Below are 21,433 nucleotides of genomic sequence, written 5' to 3'. Positions count from 1 at the left end.
AACTAACAATTCACCATGTTCCTTGTAACAGACTCTTCTCTTTATAGTGAAATGTGAAGAGAGAAGATGAAAAGATTAATTTAGCTAATGTTAGGAAGCTATCCATCAATTTTATATTCCATTGCCCCCATTATAAAGCAGTAAGTGCATCATAGTACCCTGACTAGGTACCCTTGGTGTCCAGTGCCAGGTATTTTCCAAAGGTGGTGTAAAAACTTACATATAAAACTTACCCTCTAAAGGAAGTTCCCTTCTTAATCAGGAAAATAATCTCTGGAAAGCACAAGAATATAAATCTCATTGCCAAACTCTGCTTATTTCTTTTCCCAAAGTTAACAGCACTTTCACCAAAGATGCCACTCACCACAAACTTTGCCCCATTCTGAAGCACTGCTAGACACAACACTGGGGAGATGCCACACCCTTAGCACCTGTAAGAACAGCTTTACCAAAGTACATAAAGTAGAATCTACTGCTGCAGCATCCTCTCCTCAGAATGACTCTCCCATGCTCAAACCTGTAAAAATACGTCTGGTATTGTTTTCCAGCTGAAATGTAAGGGATTAGACATATTCCTGAGTTAATTCTCCACCTGAGATCTACTCTAGTGAAGTGACTATGCTGGACTTGAAAGGCCTAACTAGAATACATCCAGAAATGGAATTCCTGATTCAGACAAGGTACACTACTTCCTTCACACAAAATTAATTCTTAAAAATAAAAAATGAAAGGCAATAGTGACTTGCAGTGATCAAACAGACATCAGGATTTTCCACTATGACTTGTGCCCAGATGTAAATTTCAATATTTGAATCAATATGAGGAAAGCTAATTTAATTTATTGCCAATTAAAATGGATTAAAGCACTGAGAAACAAAAGCAAATTCAAACAGCACATTCCCTTCCCATTGCCCCCTTTCCTTAGACTCAACTTTGAGCCCCCAGCTTCTCTGTCTCCCCTCATCCAAGGCAGCACAGGGTAAAGAGGAATATGGGCATTGCAGTCTGTAACAGCTCCTTTCTGTTGCTCCATCATGGTCCTCTCCACAGGCTGCAGTCCTTCAGCAGAAGCCTGTTCTGGCATGGCTCCTCTGCAGTTCCTTCAGAAAAATCTGCACCTGCTCTGGCATGTGATCCTCTGTGGTCTGCAGGGAACACACCTGCTCTGGCACCTGAAGCAATTCCTCCCTCTCCTTCTTCTCTGACCTTGGTGCTGAGAGGGCTGTTTCACCTTCTTCCTCCCTCCTCTCTGCCATGCAGCATTTTCCCTTTCTTGCAGACCCCTCCCCAGAGGTGCCCCAGCTTCACTGATATGCTCAGCTGTGTCCTGTGTCCATTGCAGAGCTGCCAGGAACTGGCTGTGTCCTGCACAGGGCCACCCACACCAGGGCACCTGAACTCAACACAGAAGCACAAACTCAAAGTTGAACATTAAGAACTTCCTGGCCATCTCCTGTGCTCTCTTTCAAGCTGTGCCCAAAGCGTCATTTGTGGGACACAGTGGGGCAGACCCACAGACTGAGCTGGACTCACAGCAATAACTTTGTACTGATAAGGTGCTGGTGCACAAAGTGCAAGACACTGCTGTCACCAGCACAGCTCTGCATTTGTGCTGGCCTGTGTGGAGATACAGGTGCAGGAGCAGAACCTGTGGCAGGTGCTTCCTCTGAGGACTTCTGGAGTGAAGGGGACAGTGGAGCTCACCCCAGTATTTTCCACTCCTTAAGCAAAATGCAATGATAGCTTACATTTCAAACAAAACCCCCAAACAAAACTGAGGATAGAGAAATTTTCTAAAATGATAAATTTGTTTCTGTGCTGCTCTGAGTATGAGAAAGAAGCAACAGGAGAAAGGCAGAAAAGTCAAAAATCAGAACATGTTAAAACTATTTCCCCACTCCCAAAAAGCAATGAGTACAGTGGTAGGAGACAACAAAAAATATAGCCAGTGAGAGGTAATTTTATGGCTTGTATTATGTGCAAAGTTAGAGATGCACTAGCACCTGACATGAAAAACCTGTGCAGCCAAGAAATTATTGTGAGGATATTGATTTTAAACCAGTAAAGGCCTCTTTCCACAGATCATCTGTTCTCAGCAGAAGTCAGGTGAAGAAGGTTCCCACTTCCTCCATCTCCTTGCACGTACAGAACAGCTCAGATGTGATAACAGCTTTGTCAACAGCCAAGACCACGGAGTTATCAGACCAGTTTGCATTCAGAAGATAACCAGCTGAAGATAAAAGCAAAATACACCATTAACATTCTATCTTTTATTAGATGTGAGCTCAGAGCATAAATAGTAACAAAATCAACAATTTAAAAGCAGTATATTTAAAAAACATTTACCATCTAAACGGAGCCATTTCAGCAATAAGAAATTGCCATCTTCAGCTGTAGCTTTGAGAGCTTTCTATCTCCTGCAAGCAGTTTTTTGCAAACTTGTCTTCCTCTTCTGTTCTCTGCTCTGGTCTCTTGACAGTTATCTGGACTACTCTCAGAGGTAAATGATCCTGAGAAAACAGCAAATGAACTAAGAGATAAAAGTGGAAGAGAAGGGGGCAACACCTGCACACTTCTGACAACTGAAGTATCCTCTGTTAGAAACAAAATTTCCAGTTCTCTCTCACATTTAATTTTAGCTTTAAAAGAAACAGCTATGCAAAAAAGTTGACCTTTAACAGTGACCTGATAAAGCAAAACTGAACTTAGATCTACGATAGATTTTTAGGTCCAACTTGTGATTAATTTGCAGAAACACTGTTAAACTGTAAGCTGGCTGTGGGGAGAAATTGAGATTTGTTTTCTTCTCACTGCTGACTAGTGTTTGTCAAGGAACATATTTAAGAAAAAGTATTGTGTAAGGGCAATGCTATGTAAAGAGCAGGAATGCCTACTTTCCATTATATTCTTCAGTTGCTTATTCCTTCTACCAGCTCCTATTCCTAAATTAAGGACACTTGAGGGTGACTGTTCTAGGCACTCCCAACTCTCTGTACATTTTCCACCAAGTTTTCATACACAAAGACTTTATCTTCCCTTAAGCTGGAAAGCAGAATTCATTCAAGAGATTAGTATCAGCAGCTTTACATCAGGCAGAAACACAAATGCAACTGTTCTTGGGAGCTGGAAGATTTATCTTCCACTCAACAAGCACTGCAGAACACAGAGGCATGGCCTCAGAATTTGTCCCTAGCTCAGACAGAGCTCAGATTAAGATCAAACTCACAACAGAAGGCTCTCAGTTCATGAGACTTTACTATTTTTGACACCACTGGTGTCACTAAACCAATGCAAATTCCATGCACAAAGAAAATTTGCCCCATCTAGAACTGATGTGACAGATGTTAATCAACAAAAGGTGGTTTGCAGAAATTGTTACTGGCATGCTGTCAAGTGACCAGGTAGATCATGCAAATGAAAAAGTGCCCTCACGTGATGGGACAGGTGTTAACTATGGACTCTGGTGTTAGATGCAAGACACTGAACACAGCACAGATGGAAGATCACCTACAGAGGAAGAAAAGTGCCAAACCTTTCAGGCTCTAAGCATGGTGGTTTTGAGGGGTAGTTTGGAATGCTTCATGTTCTGGATAAAAAGAAAAAGAAAGTGAAAAGGCTTTGGTTATTTTAGGTTATTAAAGGGTTAGAAATATACAACATTATTAAGTTAAAGCTTACTCTGTAAAAAGTGTGTATCTGAAAGACTCTGGATAAAAGCTCTCTGCTGTTTCTTTATAAACAAGCTTTTATTTACTTTAATAAAATGCACAGAGACAGTAAAGAGATCAAGGAGATGCCACTGACCTGCAGTTTCAGTATGACATGCAAAGATGGCAATGTATGAATGAGTATTCATTAACATTTTAGGACACACTCATAAAAACATTGAGATCTGTCAAAACACTAGGCATTTTGTTGAGTAGACCAGAGAGAGTCAGCAATAATACTAATATTCTGAAAAGGAAGATTTACTTTTATTCTCTATTGGAAAATCCTCTTCCTCCCACCAAAGAAAGTGCATTACATAGAAGTCATGTCATCAAATTTTATTCTCCTCTGTTTCATTCCTGCAGGTCCGTTCACAAGATCTTACACACCTTCATGCTCTCCACGTTCCTTGAAGGCTTGTAGAACTTCTTGAGTGGGCAAGGAGAAAGAACAGCTATGTCAGCACAGAGACAATCACTGCTTGTCAAGGCTGCTTTCAGGACTAGCACAGACAATGTCAGTCTAGCACAAGGACACTGGCACTGAGCTCCCTCTCTCACTGATCTGCCAACACACACCTCTGTTTCTGGATCTCCTACTGCCATTTGATTGCCACACCCAATTATGTTCTAAATGGTATCTACAGAACAGAAACTGTTCTCCAAAGAGCAGAAATATTCCTTTCTGAAATGATCTTTCCTGGAGCCACTGAACTATCAACACTTGACCAAGGGAGAGAGCTGAATGTTTACAGTATTTTAGTGGCAGTTTATGCTGTATTGACACTGTCCTGCTATAGAAATCCAGACAAATTAGACAAATGTCCAAATGGCAGATCCAATAGTATGTAAGCTTTTGCCCTCTAGTTCCTTCCTAGTGAGGACCCAGAGATCAACTCTTGTGAAAGCACTATACTACAAACAGATTTTCATGATGAGCCATATCAATCCTTGTTAGAAAAAAGATCAGGAGGAGTGAGAAATTTAATTTGCTCAGAACAGCATGCTCTTGTTTAAACAGGCAGAATGTCATTAACAGAAGCCAGTACATGCCAAATGACCAACTGAGCCACGCTGCAGAGAGTGAAGGATGGTTGTAGTAAAAACATGAATTCCAATTACCCACATTAAAAGATCTGACTGCATGTGCCCTAAAATATCTGCATCATTTAACCACAGATAAGTGTAATTAAAATAGTATTAAAGAACTATGTGCAAACAACTATAGTCATGTCTCCATTTTATTTTGAGGTACATACATCTATATATGTATGCATATGTATTTTAAAACTACAAAGTATCCAAAGGTAACTTGTGTGAGGGGCTATCATATACATGTTTTTTGCAAGGTGTCTTCTATCTATCAGAGGCTAACACAGACTACTGATGAGAATTACTCCCACAGCTCCTATTTTCCTGTCCAAGGAAGACTCCTTAGGACAAGGGCACTCCTTGTAAAGCTTTCCATGCTTTTAAAACCCCTTCTGTACAAGAACAGGATGGGATCCTAGTTGACAAATATGTACCAGTAGTTTGCATGATACAGCAATACTATTTATGATCACTCCTTTGAAGACTCTCCAGAAAACACTTCAAATTCCTTCAGAAAATAAACATTTCATTTGTCATGTGCATCAGAAATGGAATGGGATACTAAGATGTAAGAGCTTACATTGAAAAAAAAACAACATATGCACACACACTCCTGTTTATTTGCTCTTCTCTTCTTTCCCCCCCAGATCATGCCTTAGGTGCTGTTTTTGGATAGGCCAGCTGGATAGCTTCTGACCTAAAAAATTAACACCACCTGTTTTACACAAGGCTGGTTTCATTCATTAATGAGGTGCATTGTTTTGGGGAGAAGATAATTACTACTGATGGGATAGGCTCTGAAGTCTATTCCTACAAGAGCTTTGTTCAGAAAGGCAAGGCAGATGAAAGATGATTTTCCCATCAGAGACCTATAAAGAGCAGTAACGTTCCCCACCATCCTCAGCTGTATCGCACTTTCTATCCCTAATGGAACAGAATCTTCCTATCCAAATATCTGAGAACCTATCTGCTTGAATAGGCTTAAGGGAGAAAATTGCACTTTTGCCAACAGACAGACAACTTAACAGGCATCTACTACCCACAGCCAGAATCAGGAATTCAAGTGGTATGAAAGAGGTCAGCCCTAACAGCTGGCAGAAACCATCCTTTCCTCCTTGTTTTATCAAATCTTTTCAGTTGCTGTGAATGTAAATGGTCTGTAAAATAGGGCTCCTTCATACTGATCCCAGTCACAATGATAAACCCCTAAGCAGGCAAATAAAAAACCTTACTGCAACTTAAAGGAATATATGTACTTATGACTGTGGGGAAAGAGGGAGAAAAACTGATGGGGCAAAGCTCACCAGTGTTTACCTGTGCAGTGAACTCAGCAGCTCCTTCAACAGTCCAGCAGTGAAACACTGAGAATTGGAGGGCCTGAGGGCATGGGATTTCTGTGGAAGCCTTAATAAGTCTGAAGAAAGAGACATTTGGGCAGATACTGAGCTGCAGTCAGTGGGATGAGAAAAGCAGCAGGTTAATTCAGTTGGAAAGAAAAGGTTTGTTTTCCTTGGTAACAGGTAAAGAAAAAGAGTCTACAGCCCTGGGCTGAAGCTCCAAGAGGAGTTTCTTCTTTATATCAGAAGCTAAGAATGGGCACCTCAGACTATTGGGAGTCATTTATCTGCCTCTGGTGCTCACCAAAACTGAAGCAGCTTTTCTGCTTTTAAGGGCAGGGCAGGCTTCCCTTCTCTTCATACCTTTAAATTCCTACCATGAACTCACACTATCCACTACTGGCATAGAGAGGACTATGGATAGACTCAAGAACTGCATTGAGCCCTTGGGCTCTCAACCCCAAAACCCCCCAGGCACAGCCCCCATCTGCCCTCCCAGCAGGATCCTTGCTTTTCAGCAATTTCTTCCACCTGAAGTAGTTCTTCCACCTGAAGCTTCTCCCTGAAGCTGTCTTACTTGTTCTCCATCTCCATCTCCACTGCCCTGACAGAGCTCTTGCATTTCTCCCCATGAGCCCCCATAGCCACAAAATAGACCAGTATTTGAAAAGAACAAGTAGTTTACATTTGAATAGGAATATTTTACATTAAGTTACTATAGAAAAAAAATATACATACACATACATACACAGACATTTGTGCCTCTAAATTTTGTGGAAACTGCAATAATTTTGTACCACAAAAAGCACTCATTACCAGTATTAATTTCCATCCAAGAGGCCTCCAGCCTTGAATGAGAGCTATAGATATGTACCTTTTTACACCTTCTCTACATTTTACCAAAAGATTATCTTTGCATGCACATACAGAAGCACATCTCTTCTTGTAAAGCAACCGACCACTCTTACAGACAACCAACAACAATAACTGGATAGGATAAGTGCATAGGATAACCAAGGATAACTGGAGAATCAGTTGTTCATTTACAGTACTGTTGAAGGTCAGGAATTCTAGATTTTCAAAATAAGCGCTTGCACACAACAACCACAAGAAAAAGGAAACATCTGCAATTCCAACACAAAGTAATAACCAAGTATTCTGCATCAAGCTACACAGACTACTCTGAAAAATCAGCCTTGAGTATTCTATTTAAACAACTTTAACGATTACACGTGGCACCATTTACTTCTGATCTTTTTCAGATACATAACAGTCTTCTCTGTAAAATATAGGTGGATATTAGTGAAAAAATACATTAAATCAAACATAGAGACTGGACATGGGGGTGAGTTCATATTCCTCCTTCAGCAACACACACAAAACAAATGTAAAACACACTTTGAAAAAGAATTATTACATTAAATTAAAATAAATGACACAGTAATAAACTGAAATATGTATCTGGAAGACAAAGAACTGAAATTCTGTAAAAATTAAGAAAACTGAAGACAAAAATGTGAGTATTGACTCAAGAATCATTTAAAATAAATTTTCCAATAAATAGAATAACAGAATTGCAAGTCTGATCCCCAGCTTTTAAAAACAACTAATTCTTTATTGCTTATTTAAAATTCTTGCAGCTTTTTCTTCTATTGTTTTCAGAGTACCATGCAAATCAGGATAGAATACAAAATTAATTTCAGAACCTGCAATTCAAGATGGTTTTCTCCAGCTGTGAGCAGTAGGTCAAAACCAGAAATACCACCAGAAATACTGTACAGTACAGGAGGAAATTGTAGCTCATGGTGGAAAGAACTGTGCACAAACCAGAACTGTTAATGAGGGAACTAAGCAAGAACTGATGGAAATATAACTTGACTTTCCTTAAGCTTTTGCTCCAATCACAAATGTATGGTCTGCTTTGAAGGGAACTAAAACGGAAACAACCTCTTGCTGGTAATCTTTAGCTGTAATTTATTCTTTTGAAAAGAAGGATTCTCAACAATGAGGAAAAATTCTCAGAAAAAGAGCAACAGAGGGAAAGAGAATATAGGTTGGAATGCAATAGTTTAAACTTTAAGAAAAGCTGGCCATGATGGAATTATTGAACACAGCAGCATAGAAGGAGGTACCCATTCTGGTATGCAGTTTTTGAGCTGGAAAAGAGAAGAGGACTGCTGAGTGAGTGCTCCAGAACTAACACTGCAGCAGACAACTTCCATCTGGGAGATATTTTGGCAATTAGCAAAACGACCTACCAAAAAAACCCACCAACAAACAAATAAGGCAAGATTAAAAACCCCAACCAAATAAATAAGTGCCACAGATGAATCTTGTGGGATTTTTCCTACCTAGGAATGAGTAAAGCATACCATAAAACAAGTCAGTGTAGATACTAAATATTAGAGGCTCCGAAAAAATGGAGATTTTTTTAATGCACTTGCCTGATAAAATACTGGCTCTTGTTTAATAAGAGCATAATCCTGTTGGAAAATTCTAATGGGACCTAACCCAGAAACATTAGCTTTAAACAAATAATATTTATAATGTTAGTTAGCCTCAGAGAAGTTGATATATATTAAGACTAAGATACAGCACCTAACAGATTTTGCATATAAAGGCATTTGGAACTCAAATTCAATGTAAGGCTTTTGAAAGTTTTAGCTTTAAATAAAATGAAAAAATAATTTTAAATCGCCACTGTTTAGAAGATGTTTGTGAATGCTTGAGTGCAAGGTACAGTAACAATTTTAAAATGTTAATATGTTGGTTCATATAATATTCACAACACTTTCTTCTCTACATAAATGAACTAATAAATTTCCCTGGGGTTATTTGTTTGCTTGTTTTCAAATCTGAAAAAGAGAGAATCCTCATACTGGATTCTTCCACAGCATGCAGAAAAAACCCCTATTTTATGATCAAGCTCTCAACTAGTTAGCAGGACCTAATAACAAAAAGGCTCCTATTGCTGTATAGAAACTACTCTGAATGTTGCTCTAGGAATTCAACATCTGAAGTAAACAATGCAATTGCTTAACTTGATGTCTATGTTGTTATCAGTTTTACTTCATTTACAGCTTTAAATTGATTCCAAGTTATTTGTAGGTGTGATTTTTTTTCTAAATGTCTGTCACACATTACGCAGCTCAGTGCTTGTCACTTACTATGGCTTTACCTCAAATACTACTAAACTTTAATTTTTACCACATTTTATTTTCTAAAGATTCCTGGTAATTATTTGAATTGTATGGACCGCATAAGTCTTAGAATATGTCACCTTTGAAAAAGATTAGTATATTTTCTGAATGTTGTGGTGACAGCATACTTGGACATATTGCTTTGATTGCTTCCTTTGTTTGCTTGGGCTTCTCTTTGTTAGGAATGTATCCACAAGCCCTACATAACAAACAACAGCAGCTTAAATCACATTTGTCTGAGCTGATAGCTTCAAGGGCACAAAGCAAGAGGTAGATAAGCTGAAATGGCAGCATCAATCATTTTCCATGAGAAAGACTCCTACATTTAGTTGTTATGACCAACTGCAATTACAGTACCGCTGCAAAGGAAGGCTGCATGCATCAATGAACCTCATTATAAAGCCAGAACTTAAGTTCAAAGGTGTCAAGTCAAAAACATTCACTGTTACAATTCACACACTTTTCTTTATCATACAACCTTATGTTCACCTGGAAACCTCACCTTTCTCCACTCCTTGATCTTCACACCATTAACATTATGATCAGGTCAAAGTTGCATTTTCGTAAGCATCCATGTCCTTTATCACTTTGAAGTTTAGCATCCTGGACCTTCCTTTTGTCACAAAACCATTGCCATACTGATCCACTTTGCTGTTGGATTCTGTGATCTTGGAGCTGACAGATTCTATGGTCTCTGTAGTACAATAAAAGTCAAGGGTTTCAAGCAGAAAATGTGAACCCAGCATTGTGATCCACATTCTAAAGCTAAGGAATTAAATTGTGGAAGACCTTCAGAAACAATGAACAAAATGGCCATTTGGATAGAATCCAAATTACTCAAAACTTGAAACAGAAGAGAGAGGTGGTGTTCCACAGGGCAACGGAATGACCTGGAGTTGGTAGTGAGCCCCATCAGTCCAAGCAAAACAGCTTTCTGTCAGAAGTACTCTAAAATATGCTTATTCTGAAAGTCATACAGAAATTAAAAAAGAATGGCAGTACTTTGAGAGCACCTGCCTTTCCTTCTAAGACATTTAGAGTTCTCCAATTTGAAAATCCTTCCAGGCTTCACAGGTGAAGGTGAAGAACTATGGTGAGGAACTGTGGCAGTCTCTGATTTTATCTGTTTCCATAGACAATGCTTTCTCTCTTGGTTCTTGTTTAACTTGGCTCACACAAGTAACAACACCCTCTGTATTTTCTTCAGCTTAAAAACAAAACAAAAATCAAACACTGAAGTTCAAACTCCATTGACAACGCTTCAGCCCCAGTAACTGTGCATTTAAAAGAAAAATATTTCAGGAACTCAAGCTAATAGTTAAGGCATATATGAAGTTTACTGCTTTTTAGCTTGATAGCCAGTTATGTCACCTACTGTGCTCTAAAGCATTGCAAGATGACATGAACTTGCTCCAGTAAGGCTCCCCTCAAGTAACAATATTTAAACCAATTTATAAAAAAAAAATAAAATGTTTGGAGATATAAAATCCCTTCCACAAAAAACATCTTTCCCCTTTCCCACAGAAAAATAAAAAAACTAGTTAGAACTGTCTGAAAGAAATCTGTCTTGGAGTTCCCCACTATCAACACATTTGTCTCCTTTCTTCAAGACAGCCAGAACAAAATCCACTGTATTTTCTCTATTCTATTATTGACATATTATTGAGAAAACTACAACTTACTAAGTGCTGGCTGGCTGTCCACAATCCGTACTGGGATAGTCTGCACATCTCCCAAGAGGATCTGCTGCACTCCTCCTTCCAGGTTTCTGGAGTCATCCACCCCTTCAGCTGGCACCAGCTGGCCCATGGCAAGCAGACTCTGATCAGAGGCAGGCAGAGCCCCAAAAGCAGGCACAGCAGCACTGTCCTGTGTCAGACCAGCACCTTGCAGACTGTGCCCCTGAGCCAGTGCTAGAGAATGGCTGCCTATTGCACTCCCCAGGGAATCCAGGAGACCTGCAGGGCTGGGAGGGGAATGGTTATTTACAGCTAGCAGGGCTGTTGATCCATTTGTCGAGGTAAATGCTGACTGCAGCTGTAATCCCTGTGGAAGAGAAGGCAGAAGTACCAACCTAGCAGTAGTTACAGCAGAAGGAGTTTGCATTTAACAGCATGTATTGTCTTGGTGCCTTCTGACTTCCTACTCATTAACTCTTCTGAACACTCAATCCCAGCAACTCTAGGCTCAAAATGTACTTGAAAACAATTAGGACAATGGAATCCAGCAGCATTTAGAAGATTGCTTCTGACCATAAAGTTCTAATTTTGGATTGATGTTCAGTTTCAGATCATTCCCCAGTACTGTCCATTCCCACAAGAGGTGGGTACTACAAGCTAAGCACACTGCTTTAAATAAAATCATGTGAGATGGAGTCAGGCTGTCCTCAGAAAGAGAAGAAACAGCAAGTAGAACAGAGTCTTACTACAGATCATTTTTCTAGGGAAAAAATCATGCATTTTGTTGGGGTTCAGGAAATATGAAGGCAGATTTTCAGAGTAGTTAAGGAAGAGGGATAAGAGAGCCAGCTTTGAAGGGAGATGAGCTTTAAAAGAAGCTCTTTTAGCACGACATTCTTTTCCCTCCCTCTCCAGCCTTTCAACTTGCATGTTTACAGCTCTGAGCTAGGAGCAGTTTCAGGATTTTAAGATATTTTCTTAAGAGCTGGAGAAGGATTTAAAAGGAATAAACAAGATTGTCTTATCTCCCTTCAGTTTTGCAGCATTTTCATTATGAAATGACTGGACCATGGAAAATGAACTTGGTTTGAGGTAGAAACCCACTGCTTTTATCCTCTTGGTTTTGCCTTCACAGGAGACCCTAACTTCAAAGTGTCAAAAGATGGAAGTGGGATCCCCTGCACCACAGCCACCTGGTAAATGTGACATGCAAGAGCAACCAGAGTAAGAGCTGACAGCTACTTCAAAGTGTGTGTTAGCCAGCTACGTTTGGGATCTGCTGAGGGAACATGCTGTTCTAGCTTGCCTCCAGCACCCCCAGAACAGCATGTTTGATGTTCTGTACATGACCTGACTGTACCTGAAGCTGTGCAAATATCTTGGGCTGAAGTGAGGAGAGTGAAGACAGCAGCTGAGCTGTTTCTGGTACCAAGGGCTCCCCGCTCTGGTTGGATTCTGCTTTGGTGATGACTGACTCGATTCCTGAGCTCCCTGTGGTGCCAAAGTGAGGAAGCAGACAGTTATGACAAATCTCTTCTTCCTGTTTAATAAAAGCCTCCCCTGTGAACCAAACTCCCTTCAATCTCAATACAGATATACAGAAGACATACATATCCATACACATATGCTGTTCCCTTTGCAGAGCTTGGTTGCTAAAGAAAGAAGACCGGGTATGACAAAAAGACAATAATGCAGGAAATTTATATGTATCTGTACAAAGCAAAAACCAGAGGCACCAATAAATCTGTTCTTGAGAGCAAAGTAATTGCACCCTACACTGTACTTTGAATTTGTAGTCATAACATAAAAGCTCAAACATTTCTAGCAAAGCAGCAAATAATTTGACAATAACTATACCTGAGTAAGGGCTTAGAAACACACAGGTATCAAAAGAAAGTGTTGTCTTTCAAAGCAAAGATCTACACAGGAAATTTTCTATGTCTCACCACTCCCTTCCCATCTTTGTGAAATCAGCATTAACTTCTATGCAATATCATGTAAAGTCCATTTATCTGGAGGTCTTTCAGCCTACAGATTATATAATATCCTCAAAATTCTTATTTAATGCAAGAATGATGCACCTAATTTCCTGAAGTTTTGCAAAAACTGAGATTTGCTTATAACAATTTCAGCAAGAAAACTTCTCATGAGATCACTCCTATTTGAGCCACCCAGAATATTTTGGTTAAGCTTTATGCAGACACAGGCAGACAGTGCTCAGCTTCTTATTTCTTAGTTCCACTGTTATGGAGGTAATAGAGGAACTTGCCCTGGGAATGCAGATTAGTCTGGTGAATGCAAAAATTTGAAAATTATCAATTGCAAAAGATTTTCTACCAGAAAATCACAGGAAAAATTTCCAGCAATCTGAGTGGAGGCAGGTTTTTCAACATACATAATGATCTGCACTCTCTTAACTATCACAACTGACCAGAAGACACATACAAACCTATAAATCTTCTTGAACACAAGTACTTCAAATATTTAGACTATTCTGAATATTATACAGAGATCCCATATGCATACGTGAATGTTCACATGCAGGAAGAGATAGTTCTCTCCCTGGGTTGTATTCTACAGTGACACCCCTGGGAAAAAAGGTAATAGTTCAAATCTCTACTTGCTACAAAGAAAATTGGATCACATGGAGATAGGGAGTTCTGCACAAACAAGTTCTGTTACTGCCTGATTTCTTAAATGTACAGTTGTCTCCATTTGGCACAAGTTGAAATTAAAACAAATATGTATATTAAAACAAATATGTATATTAAAACATACATATATGTTGAAGTGAAAACAAATATGTATACAGTTCATATAAAAGTTCACTAAATTTTCTGTTTGCTTGAAGATGCTAAATAAAAGCCAAATTTATAATTTTAATACTTCTGCCAACACCATCATGACTACACCTATTTTGCCACACATGCAGTCAAATAAAAAAAAAAGTCAACCAAAAAAATTATGGCAAAATAATCCTTCTTAAGTTCACCTGAGTGACAGGACATGACAGCAACCTCCTGGGAAGGAAAATGAACTTGGGTGACACAGCTAATAAAAGACATTTGGAGACACAGGTTACACGTGCAGTCCTACCATCGGAAGGTGCTGAGGCAAACGCAACCGTCACTGTTTCTGTGAGGACATTCCCACTGTCTGTGGTCCATTGCAGCTGAAAGGAAAAAGAACTCAGTTCTCAGAAAGGGTGCAAGCTTGTCTACAGGAACACAGGCTCAATACAGGACTGATAAGAAAACAGTGTCTAAAACTACATTTTCTTACCTCTTTATAATTAGGCATTTTAGGACCTCTAGATTCACAAAAAAAAAGTACTGTAAAAGATTTTTAAACTTGCAATGTGTATCAGGAAGATTATCTGCTTTACGTGCTCTTAAGAGTTTAATAGATTTTAAAATATAAAATAGTGAAACCATTTGGCTAACTAACAAGCACACTCATTCACCTGGGCTACACCAGTGTGGGGAGAGGGAAAAGACTGATGACACAGCATGATTTAACAGTGCTGTTTGTCAAAGCTGATTTTAAATCAGCCATTTCCTAGCAATTAGTCTCATAACTGGGAAAGCTAGGATCACTGTCTACTCTTTAATACTAAATACATGGAAGAAAATTAAGGAACAATGTTTAACAGTTACTGAGCATTCAGAAGATTCAACTCCAACCTCACTGCACTTACTATAAAGTGCATTTATTATTATTAACACATTCAAAATGTTTAAGTCCTAATTTAGACAGCATCTGACACACACTTCACCCCCATTTTTTCAGCTACTGAAAAGCAGTAGTAGCTTCTTCAAAACATAGACAGTGACAAAGCCATGAATAAAATTTTATGCCACGTGTCAATTTTTCTACGCCAATGGCTTCCAGTTCACGCAGTCATCAAAAAGTGCTAATATGGTGTCATTTGTCAACCAACTAACAGCAATCTACTGCTGACAAGATAAATACTGAGTAAGGTCAGAAGATTTTATTCACATTTAATCCAGACTTACTCAGCCACAGATTCCACAGAAAATATTGCTGCTGGAAATATAAAGTCACAGAAAATTCTGGATGAAATACAGCTAAGTGGTAAAAGTTAAGATTTCCAGTATTTAACTCCAAAAATCAAAAAGATACACAAAGACCAACATACCGTTGCTGGGATACTTTCTGAATTATACACCATCTCTCCATTCCTTAGGGACTTCTGCACTTCATGAATGTGGTTCTTGATGTCATTCACAGTGGGGAAGAAGGACAGGTTATGTCTTTCTGGCACTTCATCAGGTGTGAACAATTCTCTTTCCACATACTTTCTGTCATATGTTAAAGGACATTTATTACCATACTTAAATATATTCCACTATTTCCTGCTGTTAAGAGACCTTGTTACCTTCTCCCTCCCATTGTTGCAATGACAAGACAAAAGCAAGCTAGATGATCTACTGAGACAGTTCTTTGTGCATTGGCTACAGAATTTGGAATTTAAAACCCCCATTTATTCAAGTAACTTTAAAGAGTACAGCAGCTCTTACAGGAGGCTATCTACAATGATATGAAAAGATATCAAAAGTTGGGAAAAACAGACTTAGGACATCTGGGAATTAGATTCAATAATGCACCATCATTGCTCTTTAGCTGCAAAGCAAATGAATCAATTACAGAAGTAGATATAGCACTATGGACTGAGCACTGCAGACAGTTCTGTACCTCAGCTGCTTCCTCACTGCATAGACCTGCTCCACTCCCTGAGACACCAGCTCTCGGATCTTGTCTGCCACTTGAGGATGAAGTCGAGAAGGCAGAGTACTGTTCTCATCCCTAATGACCTCCTCCTCCTCCTCAGGAGAAGACATAGAAAGATGGGATGGTGAAGGAGGGAGGCAGGAAGTTTCCATCTCATGATATTGGTGGGCTTGCTGAGTAGGTAACTGTACATACCACCTAGCAAGAAGGAGAGAGGTTATACACACAATTCTCAAACAAAGGCAAAAACTTAGTGTCTTGGGGGAACAGTCTGAGGACTACCAACAACCTAGTCAGTGTGACAAGTTTTTACAGCCCCTGAGCAAGAAGATGTCTTTCAAAACTTGGGGCCTTTTCATACCTTTCAATGCAAAACAAACTAGATCAACCCTAAAACAATACAACTATTTCTATCAATATCCTGCATGGAAACACCTGCTGAAGTTCCTTAGCTTAGTGCTTAACACATTAATACTTCACTGCCACAGAAGTCTTAAAGACATTGTGGATTTTTTTACTATTAACAAGTGACTAAGTAAAAAAAAAAAATCAAGTAAAATACTGCTCTTTTTGGCTTCATTTGTGAAAATAAAGGAAAAAGTGGAAGTTTCACCTGAGGACACCACCAGCATCTATCAAGTTCTTCTTCAGCATGTTGAATGCTTTCTCCTGCTCCATTCTTATGATTTTCTTGTCAATTTTAGGGTCAGTAGGAACCCTGTATTCTGGAAACTTTTGGACCTTTTTAATATAGATCCTTCCAAGGAGGAATAAAAAAAATTCTCCATCAGTATACTTTGTCCTTGGGAAGGGAAAGGCAAAAATCCCACTTACTTCATATCAGGCATTAATATAGAAAAAGTTCAAGCAGAGTGATGTCAGGTGTGAGGAGTCTCTAAAAGAACTTCAAATTCTTAAGGATACATTAATAGATATGGATGCTGACAGACACACTTCTGGTCTGGAAGCCACTCAGCCAGAGTGATTTTACTCCTCAGCAAAAGCCCTCGTCCCTCACTATAGTAAAACCACAACACCAATTGTGAACAGGCTGCAGTTCACCCAGCTATGCAGAATTGAGCACATACAGACCTAGCTGCAACTATTATCAAGCACACTCTGAGCTCAGTGAACACTGAACAAGCACCCAGGAGAATGCTCAAGGGTGAGGAAAAAAACCATTAGTGTTGAAGAAGGAGAAAATCCCCAGTGAACAGGAAGAACTGTAATTCTTTCAGCACACAGGACATGTGCTAAATTAGGATGATTGACTGATATCAGTGCAATTAAAAGCCTGAAGAAACAACAAATAAGATGACAAAGTTTTAGAAGCAGAAATAGTCACCAAAGGAAACCACAATAACTTGTGAATGCTCAGGTAGATAATGAATCCCACTTGTATTTCATAGAGTGATGTATTGCTACTTTGCATACAGAGAACCTATCAAATTTCAGCCTTATTCAGTCAGACAGGACTGCATTTCCTCCTTACCTCTACAAGAGTATCAACCACAAATTATCAAGGAGATAAAGCAAAAGAGCTACAAGAGCTGTGAGTATCAGCTACCACCCCAAACCAGTGCTCTGTCATGGCTCACAGAAAGAATGCTTTCCTAGGATGCTCAGTCACTCTTACAGCTTTATATATAATTCTTACCTTGCTGGACAAGTGGCTTTGTACAGCTGGCTAGAGGTGCTTTCCTGCTCACCAGCTTTTTTGGGCTGAAATCCTTTCCTCCTTGGCCCATATTGGCACTCCATTACAATGGCTCTGCTTCCTGGAAACAGAAAGTAATGCACTCTGTTCAAGGAACCACTTAATTCATTACAGTAAAATACTAACTACAGAAGAGATGAGAGTTCTGAAGCAGTCATTTCTGTTTGCCATCAGACTCTTCAGAAGGCAGAACCCTCAGGTACAGCAAGCAAATACAATGCAAATGTTTCTCTCCCAGCATGTAAGAACACAAAGCACTTTAAACCATTTCTCAAACTTATTACACCTCACAGCACTCCTCAAATATGTGAAGCAAAATATTGGCCTTTGCCCTGGTGAGCACCAGTACTTTATAAGATCAGAAGTCTTGCAAGCTACCAAAGGAGCACAGTACTGGTAATAAACATAAAAAGCAGAACCCCCAAAACAACAGAGAAAATCCCCAGCTGAAATCAAAGGAGTGATGGTTTTGGCTGGGATAGATTTAACTTTCTTCCCAGTAACCAGAGTGAAGCTGTGCTCTGGATTTGTGCTGGAAGCAGTGCTGATAACACAGGGGTGTTTAGTTACTGCAGAGCAGGGCTTAGACAGAGTCAAGGTCTTTTCTGCCTCTCACCCCACCCCACCAATGAGGGGGCTGGGGGACACAAGAAACTGGGACAGGACACAGCTGGGACAGCTGACCCAAAATGACCAAAGTCATATTCCATGTCATGTGGCATCATGTGCAGCATATAGAACTGCGGGAAGCAGGAGGAAGGGGGGGACATTCAAAGTTAGAGTGTTTGTCTTCCCAAGTAACTGTTGCAAATGCTGTCCTGGGGATGGGAAACTGTGAATGAATTCCTTACTTTGTTTTGACTGTGTGTGTGGATTTTCCTTTACCTTTTTAAACAGTTCCTATCTCAGCTCATGAGTTTTCTCAATTTTACCTTTTCAATTCTCTCCCCATCCCACTGGGGGAATGCGTGAGCAGCTCTGGTGATTTCCAGCTGGGGTCAAACCATGAGACAAGGTCAGCAGATATTTCCAGCCTCTTGGCTTAAATCAACACTTCAGACCATGCTGTCCCATAAAAGCTCAGCCTCGCAGTTAAGAAATCTTAACTGCTAAATAACAGTTTCAGCACAGTACACCCATACAAAACCAGACGGGCTCAAACAAATATTGCTTTGCTCTAAACTCAAATTAAGTGACTTCTTCCAGTCAGACCTCTAACAAAAGGGATTGACAAGCAAAGCATTAAAGTGGTCAAGAAAGGAACATCTTCCAAATTTCTTCCACATCATGTTTAGTTATATTTTATTTATAGTTTGTGCACTCAAGTAAGCAGGCAAGGAGCTGCCTATGCCACAAGTGATATACCCAGAAACTTCTGAAGTATTATATAAAAGCAACATAATGTGTTTCCATAAGATACCAAATGATCTAGATGAAACTAAAGATGTCTCACACGCATGTTGGGGAAAAAAAGAGTAAGTTGCTTTGATTTTATTTCTTAGTTTTCTTTTACCTCACAGTTTATGGCTGAAGCTTTAAAACTGGTGCTAACATTTCCCTTTTTCACTAACTTTCAGGGAAAAAAAAAGGGAAAACCCCAAACATAACTTACATTCCTGTCACTCATTTTCTCTATGTAGCAAGTAAAGCCCGTTCATTTTATATCCAAATTAAACTCTTGGCAATTTCACATATGCACTGCATGAGCTAAATATGTAACTAACAAGCTGTGAAGTCTGCATGAACATTTCAAAAAGAACCCCAAATGCTAAAAGTCTCTCTGCTGAGGTCTGTTGATGATTATCTTGCTTGTTTGTTTGGCATTTTGAATTTATTTATTTATTACTTTAATGTTTGCAATTTAAATAGTTTATTGACTCTTGTGCATCAAACTCTTCTAAGAATCTTCAAGTTAGGCAAGAATAATCGAACAAGCTCTTACCCTTACAAGAACTTTCAGGTCCTAATAGCGCAAATGAGACCTCTCCCTAAAGACCTCATCACAAGAACCCCCATCAAATGGTACTTAGCTAATCTCTAAAGAACAAAAGGAAATAATCACAGCAAAACATAAAAAAGGAGACAATCTCCTTCAGACTCTCACAGCAGTGTGCAAGCTGCTCCTTTTTTATGTTTGTGTCTCGACCTTATCAGAACTAAGGAACAACATAAAGATTCTTCTTTGCGGCCAGCTGGGAGGCGATGTTGAAATTTTGCAAGTGGTTATTAAAACAAAAGTTAGTTACCTGCATTGACAAAGGGGATCCCATCATATGGGACATACTGGGATTTCCACATCAAGCGTGTGGCGGGTTTGGCGGGGCTCGGAGACTGGCGCGTGCCCCACACGCTCTGTGTCTGCTGCTTGTGCAGCGCCAGGACGCTCTCTAACTCTGCCTCGCTCACGCAATAGCCGCGGTACGAGTCCCCAATTCTCTGCGTGGAAAGGACGGGAAACAACAGCGTTATTCACCCAGCTGACTGCTAACACTGTGCGTGAAAGCACTCAGGGACTCCGGCAGGTGAGAACACAGGCCCAGATTTTTGGCACTCCATGTTTTTTGTCCCCACAGTAGTATCCTCATAAAGAGATTTATCATAGGATCTAACAGAAGAGCAATCCCCACTGAGGTCAGGAGTTTGTCAGTCATTCAAGACCCTGAGAACACCAAGAGCCCCTAAAAAGGTTACAGTCACTGTCAACTCTGATTTCCAGAGGACAACTTCACTCCCGTAGTTTACCACCAACACATACTTCTGTTGCAGTCACTGACTAGACAAATTAGTATTAGATTAAGGTTTTCACTTGACTGCCATAGAGGAGCTCTAATCACTAATAATCGTCTCTGCATCTACTGCAACACACACTGCACCTGCCCATACCACCAGTAACTGTCTCACCTACTTAGTGCACTAACTCTGAAATGAATGTCTTACACAACATCCCTCCCAGCCTTCGAGACACTCTTGATTCTCAGCATTACACAGAAACTTACTATACCAGATTTGCCATGTGCAAACTGAGGATGGTTTAATTAACTCTGCTAATGTCAGGGCAACTCCACAAAAATTGCATCTAACTTGACTCAAAGAAGTTATCCAGCTACTCAGTAGTTCCTACTCCAGCTACTCAGTTCCATCGCAGTTGGTTCGGTGCTGGTCTGCCAAGGCCAGCCAACAAGCAACAAAATTACTGGAACAGAGAAGAACTTTTCATCCAAACTCAGAACGCAATGCTTGCTTCTATTCATATGCAGCTGAGGGTCAGGCTGGCCAAGCAGCTGTAACAGCCAGAGTAGTTTGCCAGCTCAGTCTTAAAGTGTTAACAGCAGGAAAAACACATGGTGAATGAGTACTAAGGTCTGATTGATTTGCCACCTTCACTGACAGAACAGCTAGATGTTTAAATAATACTGACAGCAAAAGAGCAACAGTGTCTCCCCAAGGTTATCAACAGATACCTTAGCAACAACTGCTTAAAACCTGCCTCACACTCATGTAAGAAAAACAGAATGTCTGTGGTTAGCAAGACCTGAAGTCAACAATGAACCAGTGACAATCTTGTGAATGAACTGGGCCAGCACAGTGCTGCTGCTGCTGGTGCAAGGGCAGACACGGAGGGCTGTGTGTGCAGTGGGTGTGAGTCACTGGGACAAGAGCTGCTCACATCTCAGAGCTCACTGCTCTGCAGGCACTGCTGCAGCAGCTGACCACATCTGCACAGGCTGCACTCACACGCCTGTGGGAGCAAGAGACAGTGGCAATTGTTTAGCTAGAAGTTATAAATAATATTTCTGAACAAAACTTGATCTGAAAAATTCAGGAGAAGGAAAGCAGCCTGAGAAGTACCAGAACTTCTTTCTTTCCAGAAGTCTGGGATGTTGCCTTTCAGAAGCGGTATTACAGCACCACTGCACATAACAAATGCTGCAAAACCAGCTGGTTTTTT

General features: G+C 39.9%; 1 protein-coding gene across 8 annotated transcripts in view; it reads right to left on the bottom strand.

Moving 5' to 3' along the window:
• Nucleotides 1-1,976: 1,976 nt before the first annotated feature.
• CARF (calcium responsive transcription factor) overlaps nucleotides 1,977-21,433 on the bottom strand; it is a 30,539-nt gene continuing 11,082 nt past the window's right edge. For 2 of the 8 annotated variants that reach the window (XR_008483105.1, XR_008483100.1), the window contains exons 7-18: nucleotides 19,731-19,920; nucleotides 17,425-17,545; nucleotides 16,381-16,524; nucleotides 15,732-15,965; nucleotides 15,175-15,337; nucleotides 14,112-14,187; nucleotides 12,376-12,506; nucleotides 11,019-11,382; nucleotides 6,114-10,543; nucleotides 3,973-4,136; nucleotides 3,533-3,586; nucleotides 1,977-2,510 (exon numbers count right to left, since the gene is read on the bottom strand). Coding sequence is in view for 1 of the 8 variants with exons in the window: in XM_054277543.1 (XP_054133518.1) it covers nucleotides 10,425-10,543; nucleotides 11,019-11,382; nucleotides 12,376-12,506; nucleotides 14,112-14,187; nucleotides 15,175-15,337; nucleotides 15,732-15,965; nucleotides 16,381-16,524; nucleotides 17,425-17,545; nucleotides 19,731-19,920 (1,542 nt within the window). In the remaining 7 variants the exon portion in view is untranslated. Of the gene's footprint in view, nucleotides 2,511-3,532; nucleotides 3,587-3,972; nucleotides 4,137-5,404; nucleotides 10,544-11,018; nucleotides 11,383-12,375; nucleotides 12,507-14,111; nucleotides 14,188-15,174; nucleotides 15,338-15,731; nucleotides 15,966-16,380; nucleotides 16,525-17,424; nucleotides 17,546-19,730; nucleotides 19,921-21,433 lie in introns of those variants that run through there. The other 6 variants (XR_008483101.1, XR_008483102.1, XR_008483103.1 and 3 more) reach the window with 6 other exon arrangements.

This window comes from Melozone crissalis, unplaced genomic scaffold (assembly GCF_028551555.1).
Source record: "Melozone crissalis strain CALT ecotype California unplaced genomic scaffold, PUWL_Pcris_2 ptg000023l_1, whole genome shotgun sequence".
NCBI lineage: Eukaryota > Metazoa > Chordata > Aves > Passeriformes > Passerellidae > Melozone > Melozone crissalis.
The sequence above is the reverse complement of the archived record's forward strand: the minus strand, read 5'-3'. Positions and strand labels throughout refer to the sequence as shown.